The sequence below is a fragment of the Sinocyclocheilus anshuiensis genome, unplaced genomic scaffold, assembly GCF_001515605.1.
Source record: "Sinocyclocheilus anshuiensis isolate Anshui unplaced genomic scaffold, SAMN03320099.WGS_v1.1 scaffold140, whole genome shotgun sequence".
Classification (NCBI taxonomy): domain Eukaryota; kingdom Metazoa; phylum Chordata; class Actinopteri; order Cypriniformes; family Cyprinidae; genus Sinocyclocheilus; species Sinocyclocheilus anshuiensis.
This window is the reverse complement of record NW_015554147.1, coordinates 2,490,782-2,506,316: the sequence shown is the minus strand read 5'-3', so window position 1 is coordinate 2,506,316 and position 15,535 is coordinate 2,490,782. Positions and strand designations below refer to the sequence as shown.

Below are 15,535 nucleotides of genomic sequence, written 5' to 3'. Positions count from 1 at the left end.
ATAAAAACGTGCATTACGTCTAAATTAACTCATATAAATCAAATATAATTTCGTAAATTGCATAAACAATTATGAACAAAACAGCATTATGTAGTTGCATCATGCTTAATACAAAGAGTCGAATCGCCCATCATGCAGATTGCATTTAAAAACATGAGACGCAGTGAAAAGGAATAAAACTCCACAAATTCGCGACGTGTTTTCTAAAAGTTTAAACTATTTTAACTTTGCATGTCTACATCTCTTGTGTGAGACGCGAGTGCAGCAGTCATATTTGTCCGTCAAAATGCGCTGAATATGCATCTGTGTGAATGGCTTGGTTTCGGTTTTTACCTAACCAAGATCTGACTTCTCTGCAAAAGAGTGAAAAATGTAAGAGGGTCTGAATACTTTCCGTACCCACTGTATATCGTGCACTATATCGAAAAATGTTTCTATCGTAATCGAAGGTGTACCGTCGATAAATATCGATACCGTTTTATCGCCCAGACCTATTTGACTACTGTATTTGTTGTTGTTGTTTAAAAAACGTTATGCCAAACTATTGACCCACAATGACCCAAATAGTCCTGACGCCAACAAAGTTGAAGTTTGAGTTGAATTGTCATTTTTGTTCTGAAATTTTAAAGGGTTTATTTATGTAATGGTGTGAGTTTGGTCAGGACAACCTGTTTGTCCATTGGGAAAATTGGGAAATATTTTTGAAGTTCCATTCAGTGCCACTAGTACCATACAAATGACATGCTTCACATAAAAAAAATAAATGTAATTAAATAAAAAATAAAAAAACATGGTTCCTGCACTTGGACACATTCATGTACTAGTGATGGTCCACCTAACTCTTTGTAGAATATTGTAGAGTCACATCCATGTATTGAGAGAAAGAACAGCAGAATAATACATCAGCTAAAAATACAGAAAATCTCTCAAGGATATCGGCCTACTAAAGAAGCTGCAATGTTGTTGCCATAGAAACCTCAGCATCCATTCATGGTAAAATGCTGGCTAAGACAAACACAGAGCATCTCTGTCTGTCTGTCTCTGTCTTTGTCATGTTCCTTCCACCTCACTAGTGTTTCTCTTTCTTTCTCTTGAAAGCTGTAGAGCCCGGCATAATTTATGCCACATTTCTAACATTAAAGGAATGGACTGTGGGCACAAACAGTGGGTATAGAAAATAATCCCTTTAAAATAATCACATTTTGTTGCTTTGCAGCCTGAAATGGAGATGGACACAGATTTTGTTTTATCCAGCTGTATTTACTCAGTGCAACTCATGTCAGAAAAATATCCGAATCTTTAAGGTGCGGTTTGGCAAAGCTCAGTCTGACTGCATGTGGCCTTTCTTGTTTCTTGAGTGGCTTTTTTCTTGCAACCCTCCCATACAAGCCACATTAGTGGAGAATTTGTGATATTGTTGTCACATGCACACAATGACCACTAGGGATGTAACAATTAACCGTTAGCTGGTCGTAAATCGATTCAAATATGTAACGATTCAAATTGGTTGAGATGCCAAACAAACCGCGATACAATTGGAGTTTATATGAATGTATCTCTGAGGGGAACTGACTGCCTTTAGAAAAGTTTACGTGGTATTTTCTTTTCATCTTGCCTCTGAACGATGCATATTACAGTAGTGTTCAAAAGCGCTGTGCGTCTGTCCACAACTTTATCCCAGAGATCTTTTGACAGTGTCTTGCCACCCATAGTTGATTGTTTGCTTCAGTTGCACTACCAAGGGCTGAAATGCTCCAGGAAAGCTCTTTTCATGCTGAGCTGATCAAAATGACCACAGCTGATCACAGTTGAAAGTCAAATGGCTTTGTGTGCCATTGAGAATGTGATCAGCTACGCCTGATTGAGTTTACAAGGCATGATTTTTAGGAGGGGGTGATCCTTTTTCCAATTCAGTGATTCTGTTTTTTAATTTTTTTTATGACATGTTGGTGTTATATCTTTTACTTGGATGTTATAAGTTGCTCTGAGTAAATACAGCTGGATAAAACAAAAACTGTGTCCATCTTCATCTCAGGCTGCAAAGCAACAAAATGTGATTATTTTAAAGGGGGGGGGGATCCTTTCTATACCCACTGTATTTGCGCTCAGCTGAAACATTTCACATATTTTCATCTGTGTATTTGAACATGGTCTACCCTAAACACACTCACTCACACTCCACCACAAGCATCTCTACATTTTTGGGTGTAGACTGGTTTTATAGTGATTCACATGTTTCTTAAGATGGCAGAGGCTGTTTTAACCGATGTCCAGTCTGACCACGTGTTGTGGCTTGAGAGTAGCTGTTTGAGAGGGTTAGTCATAGAAAGAACCACCTAATCATCCATTGAGGCCCTTTGATTATGTAACAACTCAACAAAGCTAGTCTATATGCTGTTTCCATGGTGATCGGACCCGCTCTGTGTGTGTGTGTGTGTGTGTGTGTGTGTGTGTGTGTGTGTGTTACACACACTCCTGTGCTCACTTTTCAATACATGAAATGTCTGCTCTTTCCCCGTTTAAACAGTGTTATTTTATCATAAAGATATTATTCTAGTTTTATTATTATTTAGATTTTTTGATTCAATTTTAATGTATGTGATGTAATGTTTTAGTAACTTTATTTTTGTCATTATTATAATTTTTTTTTTTTGTCTATAGTTTTTATTCATTTTTATTTTAGTTTTAGTTATTTTAGTACATTAAGTTAATGAAGTTAGAAATGTTGCATTTGCAACTAGCTGATTTTTTTTTTTTGTAGTTTCTGTTTTTACTTTCATTTTAGTTAAAGTTTTAGTAATTTTGTTGTGTTTTGTGTTTTGTCTTTTATTAGTTATTGTTTTTAGGTTTTTTTAAATATGTCTATCGTTTTTATTAGTCTTATTTCAGTTTTAGTTCTTTTTGTACATCAAGTTGAAAATGAGAAATGTTGCTTTGACAACTAGCTGAAACAAAAAAAATAATTTTTTTACATTTTATTTTAAGTAACTTTTTTTTCGTGTGTGTGGTTTTAGTTTTAATTAACTATAACTTTTTAGGTTTAGACTGGTGCTGTCAAACGATTAATCGCGATTAATCGCATCCAAAATAAAAGTTTTTGTTTACATAATATATGTTTGCTTACTGTGTATATTTATTATGTATATATTTAAGAAAATATGTTAAGTTTATACATTTTAAAATATTTATATACAACAGCAATTATATAAATATATACATGGAAATATTTTCAAAATATATACTGAATGTGTGTATATTTATATATACATACTAAATATACACAGTATACACATATATTATGTAAAGAAACACTTTTACTTTTGATGCGATTAATCGCAATTAAGTTTTTGTTTACATAATATATGAGTGTGTACTGCGTATATTTATTATGTATATATAAATACAAACGCATGCCTGTATATATTTAAGAAAAATATGTTTTGTTTATACATTAAATATATTTATATATAATATAAAATACAATAAGTATAAATGTATATACATGTAAATATTTTCAAAATATATACTGAATGTGTGTATATTTATATATACATACTAAATATACACAGTATACACATATATTATGTAAAGAAACACTTTTACTTTTGATGCGATTAATCGCAATTAATCGTTTGACAGCACTAGTTTAGACCCATGCATTTCTCCTTTTACTTTCTAGATTTTGTTGTTCCTGTCCTTAAAGTCTGTGTAAGGAAATTCAGAGAATTGTTTCTAAACACATTATAAATGTTAGAAATGTAGCCTCTGTAATCTCACGTTCATCGCCCTCCACTTTTGAGCCCAACGCCCACATCTCAAAATCCAATGCGCAGTGGTGTTTCGTTCAATAATCCATTCATAAAGACAGTCACTTGCTTCGTTCCTGAATGAATTAGCCGTTTAAACGAATTGGTTAAGTAAATGATTCAATGACTCACTCATTGACACAGTGACTTTCTGCCACCTACTGGCTGGTTTAGTTTCATATTTAAAGTATCCTTTCATTTTTTTAAATCATCTCATATTTCAGCATTCAAAATATTTTTTTAAAACGCTAATATTAAAGCATTATGTTTGTAATTGTATGTAACAGCCTATAGTGTCTTTATTTTAATTGAGTTAATTGATTAAATGTAAGACTTTGACATAAAAGATGATGCATACATCTAATAAAGTTAATTTTAAAAATGCCACATAATGGTAAAAATGTCTCATTTTTTTTGTCTTATCTTTATCAACAAAATCACAGAAACATGTCAACATTAACTAACTTTAACTGACTTGATTAGCAAGATTCTCTTCAAACTATTGCTGTGAAGAGAAAACCGACTCTAGAAGATGAGTTCTGACAAATTTCGAAATACAGTGACGCACGAGCTTGTTTAGTTATTAGCATCTGTGTTCACACACTTGTGTAGAGAATGAGTCTGGACTTCAGCAGTGTAGCAACACTAAGAGCGAGTGACTCATAGCATTAGAGTGTGTGTGTGCTTGTACTAGCGACTCATCAGTTAGATGCTTTTTTTTGTGAGAATGTGTGTATGTTTGTGAAAGCCTTCATTATGGAGTCAGAGGTGAAAGATTCATTCTGTGAGCTCCGCATGTATAAAGTCTGTTCTGTGTGCTGTTTACACACACACACACACACACACACATTCTGTTAACAAACATAGTGACCCACACACACAGACCAAATATAGTCATCATTTCCCTCAGAACAAACTTTGTCTGGCTTAGGCACACAAACACACACTTTAACATACACACACGTGAGAGTATACATACCCTCATCGTACAGCTGTGTCGGGGGGACACATGCGCCTCTCATTCTGGAATCATTAACGTCCCGCTCTGGAATGCTGAGCTGGTGAAGAATTCCTTTTTTTTCTGAATTATGCATGGAGAGTCTTGAGCACCAGATAGATTGTCATTCGTCATGCTGCCACCTGCTGGACACATGAGTCACGAGCAGAGCAACCTGTAGAGTTTCAAGGAGTGTGTACTGGAAATATTTGTTGTTTTTTGACTGATTTATATATGCTGTTAATTAACTGGTAGACACAAAGTAGGGCTGGGTGATGTATTAAATATATTTGCAACATTGTAAATCATGCGTCATGATTTTAATGTACTTTTAATGTAGCCATTAAGTTGTCCAAAGAGAGTTTATAACCTTGGATTTCATTAGAAAAAAGTTTTATTCAAGGCATAAATGTAATTTTATACAGTTGTATGTATTATTGTATTGTGATTTAACTGTTTATTTGTCTGTAAATTTGAAAATACTACTGTAAATATAATATTTAAAAAAATTAATTACAATTTTAAAATTTGCACACAAAATTACAGCGTCATAAAAACCAAGTAGATAAATATTGCTTTGTATATATTTAGATCTCAGTTTGAAACAGTAGTTCCTATGAAAAAAATCATAATAAATACATAAACCATGAGAATTTTTACCAAAAGTCTGAAAAATATTGTGATACAGATATTGTTGGCTATAACACCCAGCCCTTGGTATAAAATGAATCACACAGTGAGTAATTGTGACCACATGCTGCATAAGAGTGTTGCACAAACAACATTTTTTCTCCATGTACTTTGTGTGTATGTGCTTGCACTGTGTGGAAATACTACATCTTTGTTTTACAAGTAAGTTTAGATGATTTACAATCCTAGGACGCCATATTAATGACAGATTAATGAATTGCACAATATTTGTGCTCACTCACTTTGTGCATCAGAGATCTGGAAGAGCAGCTTTATTGTTGGAAGGCTCTCAGTTGCCTGTGGAGGTAAGAGAACGGAGAGATGAATGAGCGCTCTGTTGCTGTCTAGACTCTGTGGTGACTGAGAGGCATCAATCTGTCTCAGTGTTTGATGATTTCTCAGTTTCCACCTGAGATATATATACAAACACACACACACACTCAGGAACAGATATCATGAGGTTCATGTGAACAAACACACTTTCTCAGAAAGACTGTAATCTGTCATCTCGGCACTGAGGGAAATACACATCAAATACTTGAGGGATGACTTGACGAAAGAGTGAGGATCAGGAATAATGTAGTTTTGAAAAGTTCATCATTTTGATTTTATTTTGGTTTTATTTAATAAAAAAATACTACTTAGTGGTTTTACTGTGAACAGTTCATTGGTGAATTATTCCAAAGAAAAGAACAAAATATTTCTTCAAAATCTTTTGTCAAATATAGTTGCTTTACATTTAAATATTTGTTATCTGATCTGTTAAACTTTGTGTTTTCACGTCATATTTTTGAATGAGATTTTTGGGGGGGAGTTTGGAGCCATTTTGATGCATTTTGGGGCAAATCATTTTGCTGGCCAAAACTTTTGTGCATCTGTATGCATGTGTGTTTAATATACACTACTGTTCAGAAGTTTGTGGTTGGTAAGATTTAAAAAAAAATTTTTTTCTTTTTTTAAATCTCACCATGGTTGCATTTATTGAATAAAAAAAACTGTAAAAAATGTAAAATAGTATTACAATTTAAAATAGCTGTTTTCTATTTGAATATCCTGTAAAATGTAATTTATTCCTGTGACCAAAGCTGTATTTTCAGCATCATTACTCCAGTCTTCAGTGTCACGTGATCTTTCAGAAATCATTCTAATATGCTGATCTGCTGCTGGAGAAACATTTCTGATTATTATCAATGTTGAAAACAGATGTGCTGCTTCTTATTTTTGTGGATACATTTTTCCAGGATTTTTTGATGAATAGAAAGTTCAAAAGAACAGCATTTCTTTCAAATAGAATTGTTTTGTAAGATTATAAATGTCTTTTCTGTCACTTCTGATCAATTTCAATGCGTCCATGCTGAATAAAAGGATTAATTTCTTACTGACCCCAAACGTTTGAACAGCATTTTTAAATAACAGTGCTTTGCATTTTTTCTTGTTGTGACGATTGTGTTGGTTTATGATAATAAGGCGTAATGCTATCCATCAGGTGTTAGGAAACGCACATCCTCGCTCACTGCCTCATCTGTTAGTCATAGTGTAGTGAGGGGCTTCTTTCAGGTCAAATGTTTTCCAGCACTTCTTCCAGAAGAGAACACTCATCCTCTCGCTCTCATTCTCTCTGATGTAGATGGCTTTCAGAAGAGAAGAGATATTACTGGCATTTCCTCTCCCGGCACGCAGGAAAGCCTCATCTTTCTGTTCAGACACAAGAGAAAGAATGAGATTAAGAAAAACAAAACGCATCTGGAGAGAGTCGTGTTCATAAGAGGGATGACTTTGCATTCTGCTATGAAATTCTCTTAGCAAGTATAGCACAGATGTTCGACCCCTTGCTTGTCTTCAGAGTTTCACAGTTTGTAAAGCAATAAAAAAAACGATTTTGTTTCATTGTATTCTCTAAACGTGTTCAAGAAATGGGAAGGAGAGACCGTGGCCAGAATTAGGTCTTGTGGTTGCAGACTAAACAAATCGTCTGGAAGAGGAAAACAGACAGCCAGACATAGTTTTTTTTCTTCTGTAGTTTCGCATTTTCTTTCCAAACTTTGCCAAAAGCACACATTCAAACACAGCAAGAGCAGGTATTCACAACTACTCATTTTCTCTGAAATCTTTTGTTTTTCTCTGAGGAACAACAGCTATGGACCAATGATACATAAAAATGATGAAAGGACAAAAAAAACTTAGTATAAAATACACATTCATGGAAATGACTTATGTATTCTTGTTGTTTTTTTGTACACCATTTTCAACCAAAGGTTATGATTGTAGACCATGTGAAGTAGCGTAACCATTAAGTAACAAGTCACAAAATGTTTTCTTTAAACCTTGAATGTGTGTAAAATCTTTATTATTATTTTTTAAAAATGTGACATTGAAGACCGGAGTAATGACCGCTGAAAATGTTCTATATATATATATATATATAAGAACTGTTTTCTATTTTAAAATATTCTATTTTAAAAAGAAAAAGAGTAAAAAATGTGAAGAAAAATTTTTATATATATATATAATTATTATTATTTATTTATTTTTTCCCACATTTTTTACTCTTTTTCTTTTTGACAATTAATTGATCCAAACAATTAGGACCTAATTTCATGTTTTAATTTTTTGCATTATTATTGCGATTCCAAAAATAGCTACTGTGATTTATTTGAGTTAAAAAAAGTAGCTAATTTACAAATGATTACGGAGCTGAAAATGCTTATGTAAATGTACTTCTATCATATCCATACTGTTTGTCTATATAAATATGTGAAAATCAATACTAGCAAAAATATAACATTTACAGTCATTAAAAAAATGATAGACAAAACAAAACCGGTAAACATATTCTCAGTATAACAAAATATATGAACATGTTCAGTAATCAGTAAAGCCGAAATGTACATTGTTTTCAGAATATTGAATTAAAACAAATAAATATTTGGTAACATTTTAGTTTAGGGAACCAATTCTCACTATTAACTAGTTGCTTATTATCATGCATATTACTTGATTATTGGCTGTTTATTAGTACTTCCAAAGCCTTATTCTTTAGATCCCTTAATCATACCAAAACTTAACAACTACCTTACTTACTATTAATAAGCAGCAAATTAGCAGATTATTGAGGCAGAAGTGGTAGTTAGTTAACAGTAGTGCTGGGCGGTATGACCAAAAATTTATATCACTGTATTTTTCAAAATTATACCGGTTTCACGGTACATGACGGTATTTTTTTTTTCATGCATGACCGGGTGTTAACCATATTTTCTACTGATTGAGAGAGGAAATACTGCAGTATATTGACTTAGAATGCCCTATTTTACTGTCATGATGCGTGTATATTGTCAAAAAATACCACACTGAATAATGACTAAACACGACCCCTTTTAATATGTTAACCAGGAGTCACTCTCATTTATAATCGCGGCACCGTCTGATAAAATCAACATGCATCTACACTAAAGAGCGACTATGCCGTTGTTTTGGCTATATTACTTTTTTGTCAACAAAGTAAAAAAATAACAAAAATAAACACCGGTATTCGGTATGAACCGGTATACCGCCCAGCACTAGTTAACAGTGAGAATTGGTCCACAAACTAAAGTGTGAGAATCTTTCTTTGTGCATGTGGGCATTTGTCTGAATCTGTACACAAATCATTGTTTCACTTTTTCTTTTGTGTGTTTCCCTTTTACTAGGTGACCTACCTTGGCAAAGTGACGATTTCCGGCACTCATTTCCTGTCCGGCTGCACCGACCACACTAAATAGTGACTAAACACGACCCCTTTTAATACATGTTAACCAGGAGTCACTCTCATTTATAAGCGCGGCATCGTCTGATAAAATCAACATGCATCTACACTAAAGAGCGACTATGCGGTTGTTTTGGCTATATTACTTTTTTGTCAACAAAGTAAAAAAATTACAAAAATAAACACCGGTATTCGGTATGAACCGGTATACCGCCCAGCACTAGTTAACAGTGAGAATTGGTCCACAAACTAAAGTGTGAGAATCTTTCTTTGTGCATGTGGGCATTTGTCTGAATCTGTACACAAATCATTGTTTCACTTTTTCTTTTGTGTGTTTCCCTTTTACTAGGTGACCTACCTTGGCAAAGTGACGATTTCCGGCACTCATTTCCTGTCCGGCTGCACCGAGTCAGCTGTGGTGGGATTATGGGACACAAAGCGGACGTCTGTCACCCACGACGACTCCATCACTTCTACTAACACCATACTGGAAATCCGGCCGTTCCAGGTACGACTGCATCACCTGGATGGGCGGGGCGATGCCACGGTCACCATGGACACCTTCCAGGTGGCTCGCATCGCGTACTGCACGGCGGATCACGACGTCAGCCCGAACGTGTTCGCATGGATCTACCGGCAAATCAACGACGATCTGACCTTCCAGATGGACTGCCACGCCGTGGAGTGCGAGAGTAAACTAGAGGCCAAAAAACTGGCGCACTCCATGATGGAAGCCTTTAAGAAAACCTTCCACAGCATGCGCAGCGACGGACGCATCCACAAGAGCGGCTCATCCGACGAGTTCCCCGAAGAGTCGAGCACTCCCGACGACGGCTGAGAGACGGGACGGAGGCGGCGGGGGGTTGGGAACGAGGCGAGAGGGAGAACGGCTCTCGCGCTTTTTATGTCTTTGTGCCATAATAGAATATTCAGAAAAATAACCACAACAAAAAGGGAACGGAAATGAAAATTCAAACCACAAACCAAGAAACTATTCTGCCTTTTTTCGATCTCGGCTGCCAGACAGTTTGTGCCCATTTTACTAAAGTATCCGAGCGTCAGCGTCATTACGAAGTACTTTACGACAGTCACACTCCCACGTGAAAGCAGCTGGTTTTGATATGGCGTGTGTGAAGTGACAAGAACTTGTTACACATTCACCTGTTATTTTGCTTTCGTTTAGCCAATCAAAATCTTTGGGGGATTCGGATCTGGGAGTTTCAGATGTGTGTGCGGAAATCTTTTGTCGTTTTTTTTTAGATAACAAAAAAAAGATTTATATTTATGGCAGGCAGCCAGCCTAGGGCATTTCTTTACCTTAATCAGGCCATAGAAGCGTAATTATAGGGACCATGCATCGATTTCGTTTTTTTTTTTTTTTTTAAGATACCAAAAGTCAGTGTGCGTGTAGTCTAGGGTTTGTTTGTCTGCAGCTCATGAGCCTTTGATTAACTATGGAACGGGTTCTCTGCTACAAGCTAAGTGTGCTTGACTGTCCAGCATAGTTTAGTTGGTTTATGTGTGCATGAGGCGTTTTCCAACAGAAAAAACTAGCACGTGTGTTAAATGAGACGTCGAAAGCGAGACGTTCCAGATGCATCGGTATTTTAAAGGGATAGTTCTCTCTAAAATGAAATTCTGTCATCATTTACTCATCCTCATGTTGTTCTAAACCTGTATGAGTTTCTTTTTCTGTTGAGCACAAAAGAAGATATTTTGAAGAATGTTGGTAAACAAACATTTTCAGTTGCGGTAGCCATTGACTTCATAGTATAGAAAAACATAGTATGTAAGTCAGTGGCTACCGGCAGCTATTTGATAACCAACATTCCTCAGATTATCTTCTTTTATGTTGAATAGAAGACAGAGACTTAGCTTTTCATTTTTGGGTGAACTGTCCCTTTAACTCATGCAGGGCTATAGGTCATGTCACATTTACCCTTGTTCACAAAATCCAGTCATTCTGATAGTAATCCACAAGACTGGAAGTTTCGTGAGGAGGAAACGGTTGCTCACATGAATTTCCACACCTGCCAAGAGAAAGCTGCTTGGTTTGAAAGTGGCTTCTGTGTGAGCTGTGCTTCATACATTGCTACTATATTGACGATGGACTTTTTTCTACTCCCTTTCAATTTGGGCGCTTTCGAAACAATCCTTCAGGAAGCTTGGTAACATTTACGAATCTTTTGTTTCGAATCACTGGTTCGGAGCTTGTATCAAACTCGCCAAGTCATGTGATTCATCAAACGAGTCTTTTCAAACCTTGATTTCAAAACGTAAAAATTCAGATGCTGTTGATCTAGTGAAACTGTAAATGGTTTTTAACTGATCTCGGGTTAGTTTTATAATGGAGTTTAATTTGTATTTAATTTAAGGAGCTTTAATACTTTTTGTGTGTATAATACAATAAGAAAAATGATACTTAATTGCTTCTAATTGACCTAGTTTAAAAACATGGATTAAAAATGTATAAAACACAAATTTGAATGTACCTTCATATTTAATTATTTGTGACCCTGGACCCTGGTCTTAAGTCGCTGGGGTATATTTGTAGCAATAGCCAAAAAAACATTGTATGGGTCAAAATTATCGATTTTTCTTTTATGCCAAAAATCATTAGGATATTAAGTAAAGATCATGTTCAATGAAGATATTTTGTAAATTTCCTACAGTAAATATATCAAAACTTAATTTTATGAAGATTAGATTAAAGGTGATTTTCTCAGTATTTTGATTTTTTTTTGCACCCTCAAGATTCCAGCTTTTCAAATAGTTGTATCTCGGCCAAATATTAAACTGTACATCAATCGAAAGCTTATTTATTCAGCTCTCAGATGATATATAAATCTCAATTTCAAAAAATTGACCCTTATGACTGGTTTTGTGGTCCATGGTCACATTTGTAGATTTTTTACATTTAATAGATTACACTTACATGAAAACATTTGCAGTTGGTTTGTAAAAGGTGTCATTATGCATGTTTGGGCTACGTTTTTTTGCATGTATGTATTTTGACCAGTAGGTGCCGCCAGCCTGTGGTGTTTCCAGCACGTTGAACCAGTAAATCATTTTACGAAGCAATTGATTCAGTTGATTCCAAGCTTCAAAAGGCTTTGTTTCTCCCATCACTAACAGATCTTGTTATTGGCCCTTTGTTCACATACAGGGTATCAGGACGTCTTTCTGGTGGATTTGGAGAGAGTTGTGTGAATGGTTGTGCAGGAGAGGGAAAGAATAAAAGCATAGCTGCCCCATAGAGTGCCTGTCTCTCCCACCCCCATGCTGAATGTATGAAGTCTCTTGTGCTGCAAGCGCTATATATGTACTGGTACTGAACGCCTTGTTTGATTATTATTGTTTTAGATTTTTTTTTTAATATACATTTGTATTTGCAGGTAATTTGGAAGCTGTATAGTGGTTTAGAGTCACTTTTTGTACAAGATGTCCAGCACGTGTGCGTTATATAATGCATGCGTGCTTTTACACGTGGCTCCACTCACCTGTGAAAACCCTGTTATGGGATGATGGATTGTGGAGCAATGAACAGACTCTATGAATTGGATTGGGATTCTGTTGGAGTGCATCTGGTTCAAGGCAGTGAGCATTTAATAAATGTAAAGAAATATATATAAAAGATATATACAGTAAATTCGATAAGCTTGTGTAAATACAAATGTATCCTTTTTTTTCTTTTAAATACTGCATTAAATGTTTGATATTTTGAATAAAGGGACAAGCACCATTAAAAGAATCAGTATTATGGCCAACTGTGAATTTGGATCGGGAGCGGAGGGCAGCCTTCATTGTGAGTGATGAAATGTCAGGGGAGAATGAGGATGAGTGTCTCTTTGTTGTTGTTGTTATTGTTGTTGCTGTTTTTTAATTTGTAAAATTGTAGATGAACATTCTCACTACATGTCTTAATGGCGCAGACTCGCTTTAATGTTTTGAAATGTTACCATAAGTGTTTTTTATGCTGTATTTGCACAGATAAAAAGATACAGTCATATATAAACTATTTACCAAGCTAAGTTGTGTTTTTTATTTATTTATTTACATATATTATCAAAATGTTTCATATTAACGCTTGCCCACTATAAATCAATTGAAAGATGTACCGCTAGTTGCATTTCCATTCTCATGCAGTAGGTGGCGACAGAGTCCTACAAAACTTGTTTTAATATTATGCCGCTATTTTTCTCTTCATCTTGTACCTCTAGAGGGCACTGCAGTATTGGAGAGTGTAAAGGAAATGTGGTATAGCAATCATTTAATCATTCAAATTAATAAAAAAGATATATACACCTCCACATATGATATGATACATACACATTCATTCATTTGCTCTTATTTCTACTGACAGGACTCTTGTGAAGGTGCTGTAGGTGTCAAATAAACATTGATCGTTCAAAATGAAAAGAAAAATTGTTACAGTAGTATAATTATAGAATAAGGCTTTAGGCAAGAAATTTGACCTTGACAAGACCCTGATGCAGAGCTGGCGATCGTGTGCAGTCACTTTCAAAATTTATCACATTCAGCAAGGAGGGGAATGGGGGGCACAGTAACTCGTTTGAGGGGCCAAGGCCCACAAATGCCCCCCTTGGCGCCGGCCCTGCCCTGATTGGACATAACTATAGGAGACTTGAATGACTGATTCATTTAAAGTGTAGGCTAGTTAAAGATGCTTCAGAAAGTACTACAGACAGACCAGTGTGATTAATATGGTAAAATATTCTTCCCCCTCACTTTGATATACTAATATTTATTATTTGAAGCAGCCCTGCATGCACTCACAGCTTTATATAAGTAGCTCTCATGAGTCAAACTCTCAAAGTGAACATTGTGAATACAGTTTCATGTCAGATTCAGTCATGTGTGAGATCGCTGAACATATGGGCTCGGATCAAAGGGTTTATATAAGCCTCTTCAGATGCACCAACCTCTTATTTTTCTACCTCTGGAGGCACTTTTGACGAAACCCCAGTGTTTTGGCCTGCCTTTACTGCACACTCAGCTCTTCAGGTTCACTGCTGTATCACGCTCCATAATTTCATATTAGCTGAGCACTGATTCAGAAATGATATTGGAGTATGTGTTTATATATATATATATATATATATATATATAGGCTATGTATGTGATAATGTGGGTGATATATATATATATATATTTATATATATATATATATATATATATATATATATATAGGCTATGTATATGCCAAAAAACGTCAATTTCTCAAAATTTTTTTGGGATTCACTCAGTTTTCAAGGAAAATGGGTTTGAATGCATTCAAATACTTTGAATCATTTTGATTCATTAATAGGAACCGGCTGGGAGTCATTTGTTCATGGAATCTGATTACAGTAGTTTTGCTACATGAATTTTATTCATTAAAGGGATAGTTCACCCAAAACTGAACATTATACATCCAGTTCATGGATGAGCTAATGATTTATTAACGTAGTAGAATGAAGCAGGGTGAGGCTGAAAGCCGTCGAAGCGAAACGAGGCACTGAACGAGCGCGACACACGGCTCGAAAGCAGCGGAGCTTTTATTATGCCACAGTCGACCGCTTCCGCTGCTTCCGGTCGTGTGTATGTGGGGTAAAGCAGCGCTGTTTTATCATACTAGATACGTTTGAAAGTTCTGTTATAATGCTACTCTGTGCGGTCGTCACCGGTCTATTAAAACGCACAACATATTAAAGCGTCTTTGGTGTTTCCATGTTTTCTACAAAACAAAACCGGAAATCGAGGGGTTATGATGTCATTGGCAGGCGACACAATGACACTATAGACACACAAAATGGTTTATTTCTCTGGATTTAAACATTCTTCGAAACATTTGGGATAATGTAAGTACACAAGTCAGCAAAATATATAACACTCTTCTAGTGGTTTTTGGATATTTTAATAAAATTTTTTTACATATTGTGCCTTTAATAAAGGCCCTCTGAAGCAACGCGATACGTTTGTGTAAGAAAAATATCCATATTTACAACTTTATAAACCTTAATCTCTAGCTTCCGCTAACTGTCGTATGCACGTTCACGAGAGAGTGGCGTCCAGCGGATGACGTAGGCGTAGCATAAGCTCCGGTGAAAATATGCGAGTCTCGCGAGAAACAAATGTAGTTTACAGCAAAGGAAAACCAGTGTCCTCTTGGCTTATATCGAAATCTTCAGACAATTTTCTTTACAGATCCTCATTTTGTATTACTAATTTGTGACCTGTTTTGTTTTGTTCTCTCCTTTGTGCTTCCACGTTCGTCACCGCGTTTGCCTATGTGTCATC

General features: G+C 35.5%; 1 protein-coding gene across 1 annotated transcript in view; it reads left to right on the top strand.

Moving 5' to 3' along the window:
• The window catches only part of LOC107670607 (PTB-containing, cubilin and LRP1-interacting protein-like), a 32,120-nt gene extending 21,228 nt beyond the window's left edge, over positions 1 to 10,892 (top strand). Inside the window, exon 3 of the mRNA XM_016463250.1 lies at positions 9,585 to 10,892. Within this exon, the coding sequence (XP_016318736.1) occupies positions 9,585 to 10,073 (489 nt within the window). The 3' untranslated portion in view covers positions 10,074 to 10,892. The remainder of the gene's footprint in view (positions 1 to 9,584) is intronic.
• Positions 10,893 to 15,535: the final 4,643 nt, after the last annotated feature.